Source organism: Ranitomeya imitator, chromosome 1, assembly GCF_032444005.1.
Source record: "Ranitomeya imitator isolate aRanImi1 chromosome 1, aRanImi1.pri, whole genome shotgun sequence".
NCBI classification, from domain to species: domain Eukaryota; kingdom Metazoa; phylum Chordata; class Amphibia; order Anura; family Dendrobatidae; genus Ranitomeya; species Ranitomeya imitator.
In genome coordinates, this window is record NC_091282.1 from 780,830,648 (window position 1) to 780,849,127 (window position 18,480).

General features: G+C 42.6%; 1 protein-coding gene across 2 annotated transcripts in view; it reads right to left on the reverse strand.

Annotated features, from left to right (window-relative positions):
- The window catches only part of FBLN5 (fibulin 5), a 55,749-nt gene extending 39,870 nt beyond the window's left edge, over nt 1-15,879 (reverse strand). The window contains exon 1 of one of the 2 annotated variants that reach the window (XM_069736890.1): nt 15,582-15,879. In XM_069736890.1, coding sequence (XP_069592991.1) covers nt 15,582-15,589 — 8 coding nt within the window. In that variant the 5' untranslated portion in view covers nt 15,590-15,879. The remainder of the gene's footprint in view (nt 1-15,581) is intronic. The other variant, XM_069736883.1, reaches the window with a different exon arrangement.
- Between the last annotated feature and the right edge of the window lie 2,601 nt (nt 15,880-18,480).

Below are 18,480 nucleotides of genomic sequence, written 5' to 3' on the forward strand. Positions count from 1 at the left end.
TTGCCTAGGGTGGAAATGCAGCATTTACCGGTGAATTTCAAAAATAATAATAGATCATTATTTCCCCATAGCTGTGCCATATAGTGCTCTGCACCGTTCATATTTCCCCATAGCTGTGCCCCATATAGTGCTCTGCACCGTTCATTTTGTCCCATAGCTGTGCCCCATATAGTGCTCTGCACCGTTCATACTGTCCCATAGCTGTGCCCCATACTGTGCTCGGCACCGTTCAGTATTGCCCCATATCTGTGCCCCATATACAATGCTGTGCCCCATATAGTGCTCTGCACCGTTCATTTTGTCCCATAGCTGTGCCCCATACTGTGCTCGGCACCGTTCAGTATTGCCCCATATCTGTGCCCCATATACAATGCTCTGCACCGTTCATTTTGTCCCATAGCTGTGCCCCATACTGTGCTCGGCACCGTTCATTATTGTCCCATATCTGTGCCCCATATATGCTCTGCACCGTTCATTTTGTCCCATAGCTGTGCCCCATACTGTGCTCGGCACCGTTCATTTTGTCCCATAGCTGTGCCCCATACTGTGCTTGGCACCGTTCATTTTGTCCCATAGCTGTGCCCCATACTGTGCTCTGCACCGTTCATTTTTGTCCCATAGCTGTGCCCCATATAGTGCTCTGCACCGTTCATTTTTGTCCCATAGCTGTGCCCCATATAGTGCTCTGCACCGTTCATTTTGTCCCATAGCTGTGCCCCATATAGTGCTCTGCACCGTTCATACTGTCCCATAGCTGTGCCCCATACTGTGCTCGGCACCGTTCAGTATTGCCCCATATACAATGCTGTGCCCCATATAGTGCTCTGCACCGTTCATTTTGTCCCATAGCTGTGCCCCATACTGTGCTCGGCACCGTTCAGTATTGCCCCATATCTGTGCCCCATATACAATGCTCTGCACCGTTCATTTTGTCCCATAGCTGTGCCCCATACTGTGCTCGGCACCGTTCATTTTGTCCCATAGCTCTGCCCCATATAGTGCTCTGCACCGTTCATTTTGTCCCATAGCTGTGCCCCATAGTGTGCTCGGCACTGTTCATTTTGTCCCATAGCTGTGCCCCATACTGTGCTCTGCACCGTTCATTTTTGTCCCATAGCTCTGCCCCATACAGTGCTCTGCACCGTTCATTTTGTCCCATAGATGCTCCACATAAATCTGTGCCGCCGCTGCTGCTGCAATAAAAAAAAAAAAAAAACACATACTCACCTCTCTTGCTTGCAGCTCCCAGCGTCCGGTCCCGGCGTCTCTGCACTGACTGATCAGGCAGAGGGCACCGCGCACACTATACGCGTCATCGCACCCTCTGACCTGCACAGTCAGTGCAGATAGACGCCGGGAAGATGGAGGCGCCGGGAAGATGGAGCGGCGCCCGGCAGCTGGAACGCGGACAGGTGAATATTACATACTTACCTAGTCCCAGCGATCCTGACGCTCACTCTGCCTGTCACAGCTGGTCTTCGGTGCCGCAGCCTCTTTATCAGCGGTCACCGTTACCGCTGATTAGAGAAATAAATACGCGGCTCCACCCCTATGGGAGGTGGAGCCGCCTATTCATTTTTCTAATGAGCGGTCCCACATGACCGCTGAAGAGGGGAAGAACTGCAGCACCGAAGACCGTGGGACGGCAGGGACAGCGCCAGGATCGCTGGGACTAGGTAAGTATGCCTCAGCGCCCTTACCCCCTCACCCGCCGACCCTGCCACCCACCTTGACTTGAGTATAAGCCGAGAGGGGCACTTTCAGCCCAAAAATTTGGGCTGAAAATCTCGGCTTATACTCGAGTATATACGGTATGTATTTTCAAGAAACATATTTTTGCTTATGTTGATGATATTTTGAATATGTTTTCAATTTTCTGTGTTTGGGACTCTCCTGACCCATTGGAACCTTTATTGTCTGAAATGTTTTTAATATTTTCTGTTTATTCACAGGTTTTGTAATATAATTGTAAATAAACAATGGCTAGTCACTTCCAAGTGACACCAGCAGTGTTACAGGACAGTGCAAACGGTGTTTGTCCTCGATCAAAGGACAAAAAGATGAGATTTGTTTGCAATGACTGCAAGAAGTTCATTTGTGAAGAACATGGCACTATGACATGCAGTGAATGCAAGGGCTAAATTTATTGCCGGAACGTTCGTTGTCATTATGTTTTTACTAAAATCCACACAGTTGCAGTTATTGTGCATTTTTTTAATTGAATTTGAATACTTTTAGTTATTAAGTAAAGCATTTTGGTATAAATGTCAGAATTTCAGTTTGTTTGATAACAAATCACTTCAAAGTTACGTTTGATTTCATAACTGTGTTCTGAAATGATGACAGAATAAAACTTGATTATTCTGAACAGCCAGCATGTTCATTTTAATGAAATATGATTATTTTGAGCCTGGGGTCATATAGACCCCATGGTACCAAAGCAGTGATTTTTTTTTTCATGGTTCCACAGCAGGGTTAAAAAACTGTCATTACGATGATTACCCCCTCCCCCCAAAAATAAAAGTGGCCCATAGAAAGTATTAACCCCTTTCTGACATTGGACGTACTATTCTGTCCATGTGGGGTGGGCCCTAATTCCCAAGGACGGAATAGTATGTCCAGCGCGATTGGCCGCGCTCCCTGGGGGGGGGGGGGAGCGCGGCCGAGTGTCAGCTGACTATCGCAGCTGACATCCGGCACTATGTGCCAGGAGCGGTCACGGCCCGCTCCCGGCACATTAACCCCCGGAACACCGCGATCAAACATGATCGCAGTGTGCCGGCGGTATAGGGAAGCATCGCGCAGGGAGGGGGCTCCCTGCAGTCTTCTCTGAGACGATCGGTACAGGGCGATGTGCTCACCTTGTACCGAGCGTCTCCTCCCTGCAGGCCACGGATCCAAAATGGCCGCGGGGCTACTTCGGGGTCCTGGCTGGAGTACTTCCGGGTCCAGAGCAGGCTCTGGTAACTAAGCAGCAAAGTGTCAGATCAGCAATCTGTCACTATACAATGATGTCCCCCCTGGGACAAAGTAAAAAAAAAAAATTTTTAGATGTGTAAAAAAAAATAAATTCCTAAATAAAGAAAAAAAAAAATATATTGTTCCCATAAATACATTTCTTTATCTAAATAAAAAAACAATAAAAGTACACATATTTAGTATCGCCGCGTCCGTAACGACCCGACCTATAAAACTGTCCCACTAGTTAACCCAGTCAGTGAACACCGTAAAAAAAAAAAAAGGCAAAAAAGCAAAGCTTTATTATCATACCGCCGAACAAAAAGTGGAATAACACGCGATCAAAAAGACGGATATAAATAACCATGGTACCGCTGAAAACGTCATCTTGTCCCGCAAAAAACGAGCCGCCATACAGCATCATCAGCAAAAAATGAAAAGTTACAGTCCTCAAAATAATGCGATGCAAAAATAATTATTTTTTCTATAAAATAGTTTTTATCGTATAAAAGCGCCAAAACATAAAAAAAATGACATAAATGAGGTATCGCTGTAATCGTACTGACCCAAAGAATAAAACTGCTTTATCCATTTTACCAAACGCGGAACGGTATAAACGCCCTCCCCCCCCCCCCCCCAAAAAAAAGAAAAAAGAAATTAATGAATAGCAGGTTTTTGGTCATTCTGCCTCACAAAAATCGGAATAAAAAGCGATCAAAAAATGTCACATGCCCGAAAATGTTACCAATAAAAACGTCAACTCGTCCTGTAAAAAACAAGACCTCACATGACTCTGTGGACCAAAATATGGAAAAATTATAGGTCTCAAAATGTGGTAACGCAAAAAATATTTTTTGCAATAAAAAGCATCTTTTAGTGTGTGACGGCTGCCAATCATAAAAATCCGCTAGAAAAGTAAATCAAACCCCCCTTCATCACCCCCTTAGTTAGGGAAACATAAAAAAAAAATAAAAAATGTATTTATTTCCATTTTTCCCATTAGGGTTAGGGTTGGAATTAGGGTTGGAGCTAGGGTTAGAGTTGAGGCTAAAGTTAGGGTTGGGGCTAAAGTTAGGGTTGGAGCTAAAGTTAGGGTTAGGGTTGGGGCTAAATTTAGGGTTGGGGCTAAAGTTAGGGTTACATTTACAGTTGGGATTAAGGTTAGGGGTGTGTCAGGGTTAGGGGTGTGGTTAGGGTTATTGTTGGGATTAGGGGTGTGTTGGGGTTAGGGTTTTAGTTAGAATTGTGGGTTTCCACTGTTTAGGCACATCAGGGCTCTCCAAACGCGACATGGCATCTGATCTCAATTCCAGCCAATTCTGCATTGAATAAGTAAAACAGTAGTCCTTCCCTTCCGAGCTCTCCTGTGCGCCCAAACAGGGGTTTACCCCAACATATGGGGTATCAGCGTACTCAGGACAAATTGGACAACAATTATTGGGGTCCAATTTCTCTTGTTACCCTTGGGAAAATAAAAATTTGGGGGTCTAAAAAAACATTTTTGTGGGAAAAACAATAATTTTTATTTTCACGACTCGGTTATAAACTGTAGTGAAACACTTAGGGGTTCAAAGATGTCAAAGCACAGCTAGATAAGTTCCTTAGGGGGTCTACTTTCCAAAATGGTGTCACTTCTGGGGGGTTTCTACTGTTTAGGTGCATCAGGGGCTTTGCAAATGCAACGTGACGCCTGCAGACCAATCCATCTAAGTCTGCATTCCAAATGGCACTCCTTCCCTTCCGAGCTCTGCCATGCGCACAAAGGGTGGTTCCCCCCCACATATGGGGTATCAGCGTACTCAGGACAAATTGGATAACTTTTGGGGTCGAATTTGTCCTGTTACCCTTGGGAAAATACAAAACTGGGGGCTAAAAAATAATTTTTGTGAAAATTCTTTTATTTTTTTTATTTTCACGGCTCTGCATTATAAACTGTAGTGAAACACTTGGGGGTTCAAAGCTGTCAAAACACAGCTACATAAGTTCCTTAGGGGGTCTACTTTCCAAAATGGTGTCACTTGTGAGGGGGTTTTAATGTTTAGGCACATCAGGGGCTCTCGAAACACAACATGGCGTCCCATCTCAATTCCAGTCAATTTTGCAATGAAAAGTCAAACGGCGCTCCTTCCCTTCCGAGCTCTGCCATGCGCCCAAACAGTGGCTTACCGCCACATGTGGGGTATCGGCGTACTCAGAGCAAATGGCAAAACAACTTTTGGGGTCCAATTTCTTCTCTTACCCTTGGGAAAATAAAACAAATTGGAGCTGAAGAAAATTTTTTGTGAAAAAAGTTAAATGTTAATTTTTTTTAAAACATTCCAAAAATTCCTGTAAAACACCTGAAGGGTTAATAAACTTCTTGAATGTGGTTTTGAGCATCTTGAGAGGTGCAGTTTTTAGAATGGTGTCACACTTGGTTATTTTCTATCATATAGACCCCTCAAAATGACTTCAAAATGTGATGTGGTCCCTAAAAATATTGGTGTTGTAAAAATGAGAAATTGCTGGTTAACTTTTAACCCTTATAACTCCCTAACAAAAAAAGGTTTTAGTTCCAAAATTGTGCTGATGTAAAGTAGACATGTGGGAAATGTTACTTATTAATTATTTTACATGACATATCTCTATGATTTAAGGGCATAAAAATTCAAAGTTGGAAAATTGCAACATTTTCAAAATTTTCGCCAAATGTATGTTTTTTTTATCACAAATAAACGCAAGTTATATCGAAGAAATTTTACCACTATCATGAAGTACAATATGTCACGAGAAAACAGTGTCAGAATCACCAGTATCCATGGCAGCACTTCAGAGTTATTACCTCATAAAGGGACAGTGGTCAGAATTGTAAAAATTGGCCCGGTCAAACGTGCAAACCACCCTTGGGGGTAAAGGGGTTATTATTATTATTATTTATTTATATAGCACCATTGATTCCATGGTGCTGTACATGAGAAGGGGTTACATACAAGTTACAAATATCACATACAGTAAACAAACTAACAATGACGGACTGATACAGAGGGGCGAGGACCCTGCCCTTGCGGGCTTACATTCTACAGGATTATGGGGAAGGAGACAGTAGGTTGAGGGTTGCAGGAGCTCCGGTGTTGGTGAGGCGGTAGCTCCGGTGTTGGTGAGGCGGTAGCTCCGGTGTTGGTGAGGCGGTAGCTTCGTTGGTGATGAGGCGGCAGCGGTGTCAGTGCAGGCTGTAGGCTTTCCTGAAGAGATGAGTTTTCAGGTTCCGTCTGAAGGATCCGACTGTGGTTGATAGTCAGACGTGTTGGGGCAGAGAGTTCCAGAGGATGGGGGATATTCGGGAGAAGTCTATAATACCTTATATATTATAATATTATTATAATTATTATAAGGGCCTGTATGCTCCTTTGAAGGATATAATATCCCATGTGCCCCCTTCCAGCAACAAATACCCTTGAGTGTTCATTTCAAGTTAATGTCCCCACCCAAAAAAAAAAAAATACTGGAACCTGAGTGCCCCTATCAAAACGATTAATGTCCCCATTTATAACAAATAATGTCCTGTGTGCCCACACAGCTCTGCCTATATAAAATGATGGTGTTATAGCCCCCAATACACAATATGGTGGTCCCCAAAGCCCTTTATTATACATTGAGGACATCATAGCTCCCCATATAGTAAAATGGCTACATAGACCCTATATACAATATGATGCCCCCACTGCCCCCTGTATATAGTATCATTGTCCCCACTGCCCCTATATATGGCCCCAGTTTTCACCACATATATGGTGTGATGGCCCTAGTTCTTAGATAGAGATATATATATATATATATATATATATATATATATATATATACACATACATACACATATACACACACACAGTACAGACCGAAAGTTTGGACACACCTCATTTAAAGATTTTTCTGTATTTTCATGACTATGAAAATTGTAAATTCACACTGAAGGCATCAAAACTATGAATTAACACATATGGAATTATATACTTAAAAAAGTGTGAAACAACTGAAAATATGTCTTATATTCTAGGTTCTTCAAAGTAGCCACCTTTTGCTTTGATGACTGCTTTGCACACTCTTGGCATTCTCTTGATGAGCTTCAAGAGGTAGTCACCGGAAATGTTTTTCACTTCACAGGTGTGCCCTGTCAGATTTAATAAGTGGGATTTCTTGCCTTATAAATGGGGTTGGGACCATCAGTTGTGTTGAGCAGAAGTCTGGTGGATACACAGCTGATAGTCCTACTGAATAGATTGTTAGAATTTGTATTATGGCAAGAGAAAAGCAGCTAAGTGAAGAAAAACGAGTGGCCATCATTACTTTAAGAAATGAAGGTCAGTCAGTGCGAAAAATTGGGAAAACTTTGAAAGTGTCCCCAAGTGCAGTTGCAAAAACCATCAAGCTCTACAAAGAAACTGGCTAACATGAGGATGGCTCCAGGAGAGGAAGACCAAGAGTCACCTCTACTTCTGAGGATAAGTTTATCCGAGTCACCAGCCTCAGAAATCGCAGGTTAACAGCAGCTCAGATTAGAGACCAGGTCAATGCCACACAGAGTTCTAGCAGCAGACACATCTCTACAAGTGTTAAGAGGAGACTTTGTGCAGCAGGCCTTCATGGTAAAATAGCTGCTAGGAAACCACTGCTAAGGACAGGCAACAAGCAGAAGAGACTTGTTTGTGCTAAAGAACACAAGGAATGAACAATAGAACAGTGGAAATCTGTGCTTAGGTCTGATGAGTCCAAATCTGAGATCTTTGGTTCCAACCACCGTGTCTTTGTGTGACGCAGAAAAGGTGAACGGATGGAATCTACATGCCTGGTTCCCACCGTGAAGCATGGAGGAGGAGGTGTGATGGTGTGGGGGTGCTTTGCTGGTGAAACTGTTGGGGATTTATTCAAAATTGAAGGCATACTAAACCAGCATGGTTACCACAGCATCTTGCAGCGGCATGCTATTCCATCCAGTTTGCGTTTAGTTGGACCATCATTTATTTTTCAACAGGACAATGACTCCAAACACGCCCCCAGGCTGTGTAAGGGCTACTTGACCAAGAAGGAGAGTGATGGGGTGCTACGCCAGATGTCCTGGCTTCCACAGTCACCAGACCTGAACCCAATTGAGATGGTTTGGGGTGAGCTCGACCGCAGAGTGAAGTCAAAAGGGCCAACAAGTGCTAAGTATCTCTGGGAACTCCTTCAAGATTGTTGGAAGACCATTTCCGGTGACTACCTCTTGAAGCTCATCAAGAGAATGCCAAGAGTGTGCAAAGCAGTCATCAAAGCAAAAGGTGGCTACTTTGAAGAACCTAGAATATAAGACATAACAAAAAAGTGTGAAACAACTGAAATTAAGTATATAATTCCACATGTGTTAATTCATAGTTTTGATGCCTTCAGTGTGAATGTACAATTTTCATAATCATGAAAATACAGAAAAATCTTTAAATGAGAAGGTGTGTCCAAACCTTTGGTCTGTACTGTGTATATATACCGTATACACTGTGTTCCAAACTATTATGCAAATTATATTTTTCTCGGATTTTCCTAAATGGTCAGTGCAAATGACAGTCAGTCTAATAAAAGTCATCACCCGTTAGATTATACATCGAATTTTATTGAAGAAACCTCCCAATGATAACAGTATAATCTCCAAAAAAAATAAAAACTCAAAATGCACTGTTCCAAATTATTAGGCACAGTAGAATTTCTATACATTTGATATGTTTTAAAGAACTGAAAATGCTCATTTGTGGAATTTGCAGCATTAGGAGGTCACATTCACTGAACAAAACAACTGTTTAACTCCAAAAACTCCTAACAGGCCAAGTTACATGTTAACATAGGACCCCTTCTTTGATATCACCTTTACAATTCTTGCATCCATTGAACTTGTGAGTTTTTGGAGCGTTTCTGCTTGTAGTTCTTCCCTCCCAGAGCTGCTGTTTTGATGTGAACTGCCTCCCACCCTCATAGATCTTTTGCTTGATGATACTCCAAAGGTTCTCTGTACGGTTGAGGTCAGGTGAAGATGGTGGCCACACCATGAGTTTATCTCATTTTATGCCCATAGCAGCCAAAGACTCAGAGGTTTCTTTGCAGCATGAGATGGGGCATTGTCAGCATGAAGATGATTTTGCACCTGAAGGCACGTTTCTGCTTTTTAGACCATGGAAGAAAGTTGTCAGTCAGAAACTCTAAATACTTTGCAGAGGTCATTTTCACACCTTCAGGAACCTTAAAGCGTCCTACCAGCTGTTTCCCCATGATTCTGGCCCAAAATGTGACACCTCCATCTCCTTGCTGGCGTCGCAGCCTTGTTGGGACATGGTGGCCATCCACCAACCATCCACTACTCCATCCATCTGGACCATCCAGGGTTGCTTGACACTCATCAGTAAACAAGACTATTTGGAAATTAGTGTTCATGTATGTCTGGGCCCACTTTAACCATTTCTGCTTGTGAACACTGTTTAAAGGGAACCTGTCACCTGAATTTGGCGGGAAAGGTTTGTGGTCATGTGGGCAGGGTTTTCGGGTGTTTGATTCACCCTTTCCTTACCCGCTGGCTGCATGCTGGCCGCAATATTGGGTTGAAGTTCATAATGTGTCCTCCGTAGTACACACGCAATTCCACGCAGAAGAAAAGCTGTGGATCCGCAACAAATCCGCAATGTGTGCACATAGTATGAGTAAAGTATGAACAAACAAATGCTGTTTCCATTTACTATAAGTACAATATAATATAGGATGTAACTCGGGATCACAAAAGTAATGTATGTAAACAGTGACTCCACCAGCAGAATAGTGAGCGCAGCTCTGGAGTATAATACAGGATGTAACTCAGGATCAGTACAGGGTTAGTAATGCTGCAAGAATATAACCACTATATAACCAATAATGTCCCCTATATACAAGAATATAACTAGTGTAATATGGTCCCATGTACAATATAGCTACTATAATACTGCCCTTATGTACAAGAATAGAACTACTATAATACTGCCCCATATGTACAACAATATAACTACCGTACTATAATACTGCTCCTATATACAAGAATATAACTACTATAATACTGCTCCCTACATACAAGAATATAACTACTATAATACTGCTCCAATATATACAAAAAAATGACTATTGTACTGCTCCGTTATACAAGAATATAACTACTATAATACTGCCTCCTATGTACAATATAAGAACTACTATAATACTCCCCCTATGTACAAGAATATAACTACTATAATACTCCCCCTATGTACAAGAATATAACTACTATAATACTGCTCCTATGTACAAGAATATAACTACTATAATACTGCCCCTATGTACAAGAATATAACTACTACAATACTGCTCCTATACAAAAAATTACTATTGTACTGCTCCGCTATACAAGAATATAACTACTATAATACTGCCTCTACGTACAAGAATATAACTACTATAATACTGCTCCCTTATATAAGAATATTACTACTATAATACTGCTCTTATGTACAAGAATATAGCTACTACAATACTGCTCCTATACAAAAAATGACTATTGTACTGCTCCGCTATACAAGAATATAATTACTATAATACTGTCACTACGTACAAGAATATAACTACTATAATACTGCTCCCTACGTACAAGAATATAACTACTATACTACTGCTCCTATATATACAAGAATATAACTACTATAATACTGCTCCCTTATACAAGAATATAACTACTATAATACTGCCCCCTATGTGCAAGAATATAACTACTATAATACTGCCCCTATGTACAATAAAGCTACTATAATACTGCCCCTATACACAAGAATATAACTACTATAATTCTGCTCTAATGTACAAAAATATAACTACTATAATACTGCCCCTATGTACAAGAATATAACTACTATAATACTGCCCCTATGTACAAGAATATAACTACTATAATACTGCCCCTATGTACAAGAATATAACTACTATAATACTGCCCCTATGTACAAGAATATAACTACTATAATACTGCTCCTATGTACAAGAATATAACTACTATAATACTGCTCCCCAAGTACAAGAATATAACTACTATAATACTGCCCCTATGTACAAGAATATAACTACTATAATACTGCTCCCCAAGTACAAGAATATAACTACTATAATACTGCCCCTATGTACAAGAATATAACTACTATAATACTGCCCCTATGTTCAAGAATATAACTACTACAATACTGCCCCTATGTACCAGAATAAAACTACTATAATACTGCCCCTATACACAAGAATATAACTACTATAATACTGCTCCTATATGCAAGAATATAACTACTATTTGGATTCAATGTTTTATTTATTAAGAATCGCAAAATGAATGACAACTTTACAATACAATTAGGATGAGAAAATAGTAAATCTAGGCATTATAATATTCTATGTGTCTTAGCAGGCTCCAAAGGTAATAGACACCAAATAAGTCACCCATAATATGGAGGAACATAATAGTCATTGGATCATTAATACAGTAGATGAGAGATTCTAAGTTATTCTTCTGATGAAACAAATAAGAACTAAGTAACTAAGTACCACTATAACTACTATAATACTGCTTCCTATTTACAAGAATTTAACTACTATAAGGATATGTTCCCAAGGTCAGGAACTGGCAGCGCTTTGGAAGCAGCACGTCTGCTCCGTCCAAAGCACTGGCGACTTTTGAACACAGGTGATTCTGCATGTGTTCATTGAACCGTGCGGAATCACCGCGTCCTATACATTGGACGCTCACTCTCCGCAAGATAAATTGACATGCTGCGGTCTGGAAAGATGCGCCGCATGTCCGTCTCCGTAGGGAAGCCGTAGGTGTCTGTGAATGCATAGTGGAGATGGGATTTCTTGAAATCCCATCCACTATGCTGTCATATCTGGCCGCTGCAGTTTTAAAGCTGTGGATGTACGCAGTGTCTAATCCACACCATTTACGGACCGTGGAAACATACCCTAATACTGCCCGTGATCCCCGTAAGGTACCTTCACACTGAACGATATCGCTAGCGATCCGTGACGTTGCAGCGTCCTGGCTAGCGATATTGTTCAGTTTGACAGGCAGCAGCGATCAGGATCCTGTTGTGATGTCGTCGGTCGCTGCAGAAAGTCCAGCACTTTATTTCGTCGCTGGACTCCCTGCAGACATCGCTGAATTGGCGTGTGTGACGCCGATTCAGCGATGTCTTCACTGGTAACCAGGGTAAATATCGGGTTACTAAGCGCAGGGCCGCGCTTAGTAACCCAATGTTTACCCTGGTTACCAGCGTAAAAGTAAAAAAAAAACCAAACACTTCATACTTACCTTCCGCTGTCTGTCCCCGGCGCTCTGCTTCTCTGCACTGGCTGTGAGTGCCGGCCAGACGGAAAGCACAGCGGTGCGGTGACGTCACCGCTCTGCTTTCCGGCCGCTGTGCTCACAGTCAGTGCAGGAAAGCACAGCGCCGGGGACAGACAGCGGAAGGTAAGTATGTAGTGTTTGTTTTTTTTACTTTTACGCTGGTAACCAGGGTAAACATCGGGTTACTAAGCGCGGCCCTGCGCTTAGTAACCCGATGTTTACCCTGGTTACCGGCATCGTTGGTCGCTGGAGAGCTGTCTGTGTGACAGCTCTCCACCGACCAAACAGCGACGCTGCAGCGATCGACATCGTTGTCGGTATCGCTGCAGCGTCGCTGAGTGTGAAGGTACCTTTAGCTCTTATACAAGTACAACAGGCAATGAATTGTAGTGACAATACAACTCAGAAGCCAAAACTCTTGTGAAATAGTTGTGTAAATGAATTCAATCAATTGTTATCTGTTATCAGCCATTTGAGGCTGGAGAGACAGGTGAATGCACCCTTTCTTCCTATCAGCTATTTCAGGCCAAGGGAGGTGCAGGTGTAGTCTATCTCTAGATGGCTTTGATTATTAGAGAGTTCAAGGACTTCATTGTACAATAGAGATTGTATTTTAAATAGTCTCCACTGTGAAAACTTCTTCTTTCAGTCAATGAATGTGGAAATCCTGGTTTATATCCAGAGATGGAAAACTCATGTCCATGTGATATGGGCTTATTACTGGAAGAGCTGAGAAACACTGACTTGCCAAGCAGCTTTGTCAGTTGGATGTATTATTCACTGACAGCAAGAAAACAACTGAAATAAAGTGTCTATTTATAAGATGAAGGACTTTTTCCATATTGCATTACACTGGATGGTCATTGATCCCTGCCGTACTGTTTGTGAAGGGCTCACCGTGGGAGTGGCATAAGGGTTGTGGGATGATGGAGATCATCTGCAGAATGTATAAAGTGCGACTTTCTGTGAGTGATGGAGACGTACAATGTGCTTTACAGATGTGAAAGGAGGCGGCACAGCGTGGTTGTCTGTGGTACTACAAGGCTCAGCATTTCCTTTCAGTTTGCCAGCGAAAGATGTTAAACAGTTTATGGTCATGCGGTGGCTTTTCAGAACAGCATTAATATAATTGGCCAGGTGCATTCTCTTAAAGGGAATGCTGTGAAATAATTTTCTCCTCAAATTAAAACCAAGTACCGTAAATTAATCACAGACAGACCTCAGAAATCAGAAGGACAAGTATAACATAATAATTAAAAGGTTACAGCCAACTATTACTTCATTATTTTGCACGGATTCTGAGTTAACTCCTGCATAATACTCCTGAGCTGCACTCACTATTCTGCTGGTGCAGTCACTGTGTACATACATTACATTACTGATCCTGAGTTACATCCTGTATTATACTCCAGAGCTCCACTCACTATTCTGCTGATGCAGTCGCTGTGTACATACATTACTGATCCTGAGTTACAATCTGTATTATACTCCAGAGCTGCACTCACAATTCTGCTGGTGCAGTCACTGTGTACATACATTACATTACTGATCCCGACTTACATCCTGTATTATACCCCAGAGCTGCAGTCACTATTCTGCTGATGCAGTCGCTGTGTACATATATTACTGATCCCGTACTGATCCTGAGTTACAATCTGTATTATACTCCAGAGCTGCACTCACTATTCTGCTGGTGCACTCACTGTGTGCATACATTACTGATCCTGAGTCACATCCCATATTATACCCCAGAGCTGCACTCACTATTCTGCTGGTGCAGTCGCTGTGTACATACATTACATTACTGATCCTGAGTTACATCTTGTATTATACTCCAGAGCTGCACTCACTATTCTGCTGATGCAGTCGCTGTGTACGTACATTACTGATCCTGAGTTACAATCTGTATTATACTCCAGAGCTGCACTCACAATTCTGCTGGTGCAGTCACTGTGCACATACATTACATTACTGATCCCGACTTACATCCTGTATTATACCCCAGAGCTGCAGTCACTATTCTGCTGATACAGTCGCTGTGTACATACGTTACATTACTGATCCTGAGTTACATCCCGTATTATACCCCAGAGCTGCACTCACTATTCTGCTGGTGCACTCACTGTGTGCATACATTACTGATCCTGTACTGATCCTGAGCTACATCCTGTATTATACCCCAGAGCAGCGCACACTATTCTGCTGGTGCAGACATTGTGTACATACAGTACATTATATTACTGATCCTGAGTTACATCCTGTATTATACTCCAGAGCTGCACTCACTATTCTGCTGGTGCAGTCACTGTGTACATACATTACATTACTGATCATTGGTTACATCCGGTATTATACTCCAGAGCTGCACTCACTATTCTGCTGGTGCAGTCACTGTATACATACATTACTGATCCTGAGTTACCTCCTGTATTATACGCCAGAGCTGCACTCACTATTCTGCTGGTGCAGTCACTGTGTACATACATTACATTACTGATCATGGGTTACATCCGGTATTATACTACAGAGCTGCACTCACTATTCTGCTGGTGCAGTCACTGTATACATATATTACATTACTGATCCTGAGTTACATCCTGTATTATACTCCTTAGCTGCACTCACTATTTTGCTGGTACAGTCATTGTGAATATACATTATTTAACTTGTATTATACTCCAGTCACATCCCAAGCTGCAATCACAATTTTGCAGGCTACCTGTGATTAGACAGCAGTGCATTGTGGGAGCTCTGTCTGACACGGTCAGCTTTGAATGTGAATGAAAATAAAGTAACTCCAAACATAGAAAAACTGTAAGTTACAGCATAATGTAATATACACACATTAGGTGACATATAGTAACATTGATTCCACAATGAAACGTTTACCATCAGCCAAATCAAATTAACTATGGGAAAAGTAAAAAAAAAAAAAAATAAGAAAATGTAAAAGTCCATAAAATCTAATTTTTGCTTATCTGCAGCATACATGGTGGTCATAGGTAAATTTTTTTTCAATGACCTCCAAATGATCGGGGTGCATGTTATTTTATTGGATGTGCAGCAGCAAAAGCAAAAATAAGAATTAAAAAAGCAATGACAACCTCATCAGTTTTGTCTTAGGGGATGATCTCTTAACCCTTCCATGCCTGGTCCAGATGACAGTCCCCAACACAGATCTACGCAGAGCTGTAATACCCCCCTCACCGCCTGCAGAGAAGAGAAGGGGAATCATGAGCTTTACCTGACCATGGCGAGGGATGGTGGGCTCTCGAGATCCCTGCAGGAATCAGTAGCTGTGGAGGTCTCGCTCTGGGTCTCAGTGTGGGAGCAGAGGGTGATGTCAGGAGGAGGGCGAGCTCCGCAGTGAGTGCTGGGGGTGCACCTGGTTCAGTTTAGCCCCGCACTGTAATTCTGTATTAGAGGAGGAATGTGAGAAATGAGCTCTTCATTTTCGGAGTATGCTAAACAATGCAAATAGGGGCCCCGTCTGAGCCAGATGGTTCCGATTAGTCCGTTCACCAACTGGCCAGACTCCTCACAACAATCTTGGGGTGACTGCCAAAGAAAAAAAAGGAAAGGAGGGGGGTAAGGTTATACCCATTAACCCTTTGTCCGCTGCCTTTCAGCGCTCTTGTTTTCCATTTTCCATGAAAAAAAGGAAGAAAAATAAATACTAAATCATATACATATTTTTAATATTACCTCCTGGCGTCCCCCCCCCCATCCCTGCTGCATCCAAAATCTTCCCCTTTCAATAATCGTCCTCCTTCTATGGATTTATTGCAATATATGGGAATTCTGTGGCTCGATAAGGAGCATTCAAAGGTTCAGCTCCTAATAATGGGGAGAACTATAGTGGGTGTTTTTAACACTGGGAGCCTCATTAAGAAGAAAGCAATGCTATTAAACACCTGCTACAGTTGTGGGGGCCCTGATGGACATTTTGTATTGGGTCCAAAAACAAAGTTACGCCAATTCCACCAATATCATAAGGGCCAATAGGGCGATGGCTTGATCCATATAAACTGGTTAGTCGCCCTTAGTTAGGATGGGCACAATTTATAGATTTAGTAATCATGGAAGATTAACATGTAATATATAGCCCCATAGAGGGGCATCATAGAGGGTCGTACAGCTCAGGCCCACCATGTAAGAGGCGGTAATGACAAGCAGCAGATCGTGGATCAGAGCGCTGGTCCTCTGGATCTTTTACCCTTCATGTCCGCTCTCGCCGCTCCTCTGCACGGCCATGAACCCGACCCTTGTGCTTCTTTCCTTTGAACAGCTTTAGTAGAAAATTGCAAAGACACTAATCTGCAAAAGGTCAAAAAACCAAGGACCACTGAATTCCGACAGGACAGTCATCTTCATAGGAATTGTCCTCATTACCAATGCTATAAGATTAGATACAAAAAAAAGGAAAAACTCATCTCCCAGCAGCACATCATCACTTCCAAAAATAACATTTTTTTTTCAATGTTACAATATTTTTTGTGATTTCGTGCAGTCATTGAATGGAAACATTCTGATACCATCCCTGAAAGCTCAAGCTGACCCAATACTGATTGTTTGGTACAGTCCAGACAATCCGCTGTGAGCTAAACCCATCAGCAGCACAATGCGCTCTCTCTTGTCCTGATCGTTTGTTACAATGTATCAGCGCAGGTAAAATCAGACTTAGATTTTTACGGATTTTAGATCACCCATAGCAAAACTTGTACAATCAACAGACAGCCCTGGCTGACCAGCCTGACAAAAGAACTGAGACGGGCTTCCAGGGTCGCTGAGCGGAGATGGAAGAGATCCCGCTCTGCCAAGCACTTCATTGCATACAAGCAGTCCCTTACCAGCTTCAAGTCCACGCTGACTGCCGCAAAACAAAACTTACTTCTCATCTCCGAATGCCCCTCTTAGCTGCCCAACCCTGTTCCTTCAAAACCAGCTTCTCCACCATCATGTCAGCTCTCCACCCTCCTTTCAAGATCACATCTCACCACTTGCACGCTTGACCTGCTCCTGTCCCACCTCATCCCTATCCTCGCTACAGTCTTCATCCCAACTCTAACACACACCTTCAACCTCTCAATTACAAATGATGCCTTCCCCTCATCCTTCAAGCATGCCTCGATCACACCCATCCTCAAAAAGCCATCCCTCGACCAATCATCTGTGTCTAGCTATCGCCCGATATCTCTTCTCGCTTATGCCTCAAAACTACTGGAACAGCACGTCCATCTTTAACTGTCCTCCCACCTCTCCTGCTCCCTCTTTGACCGGTTACAATCTGGCTTCCGAGCATCACTCAACTGAAACTGCCCTAACTAAAGTCAGCAATGACCTACTAACCGCCAAGAGCAAGCGACACTACTCTGTCCTCCTTCTCCTGGACCTGTCTTCTGCCTTCGTCACTGTCGACCATTCCTTCCTGTTACAGATTCTCTCATATCTTGACATCACAGACTTGGCCCTATCCTGGATCTCCTCATTGACAGACAGAACATTCAGTGTCTCCCTCTTCCACACCACCTCCTCACCTCGCCCCGTCTGTCAGTGTTCCCCAAGACTCAGTTCTAGGACCCAGACTCTTCTCCATCTACACCTTCGGCCTGGGACAGCTCATAGAATCCCACGGTTTGCAGTATCATCTCTACGCCGATGACACACAGATCTACCTATCCAGATCGAACCTAACCTCCTTACGGACCAAAAATCCCACAATGTCTGTCTGCTATTTCAGCCTTCTTTTCTGCTTGCTTTCTAAAACTGAACATGGACTAAACAGAATTCATCCACTTCCCCTGACGAAGCTGCTGGTTGCAGCGATACGCGTGGGCTCCCCACATCGCCTCGGTCCCTTGGCTATTGACCCCTGGACTTCATGCCCTGACGCCCATTTCACTGATTCATCTGGTAAATCAGGTGGCTCTATCATCCTGGTGGTCCTCTTTTTTTCTCTTTTCCCCTCTCTTTTTGCAATTGTTTTCAGCGTTCCTCCATTTCTTACACAACCAGGGAACTGCTCACTTTTCTACTTGCTAAGAGGGGTTTATACAATAGTTCTATATCAGGATTTATTGTGATCTTGCATTAAGTTCCTTTTTCTTCAGTCTCCCTGGGGACGCCCGGTGTGAGACTTCATA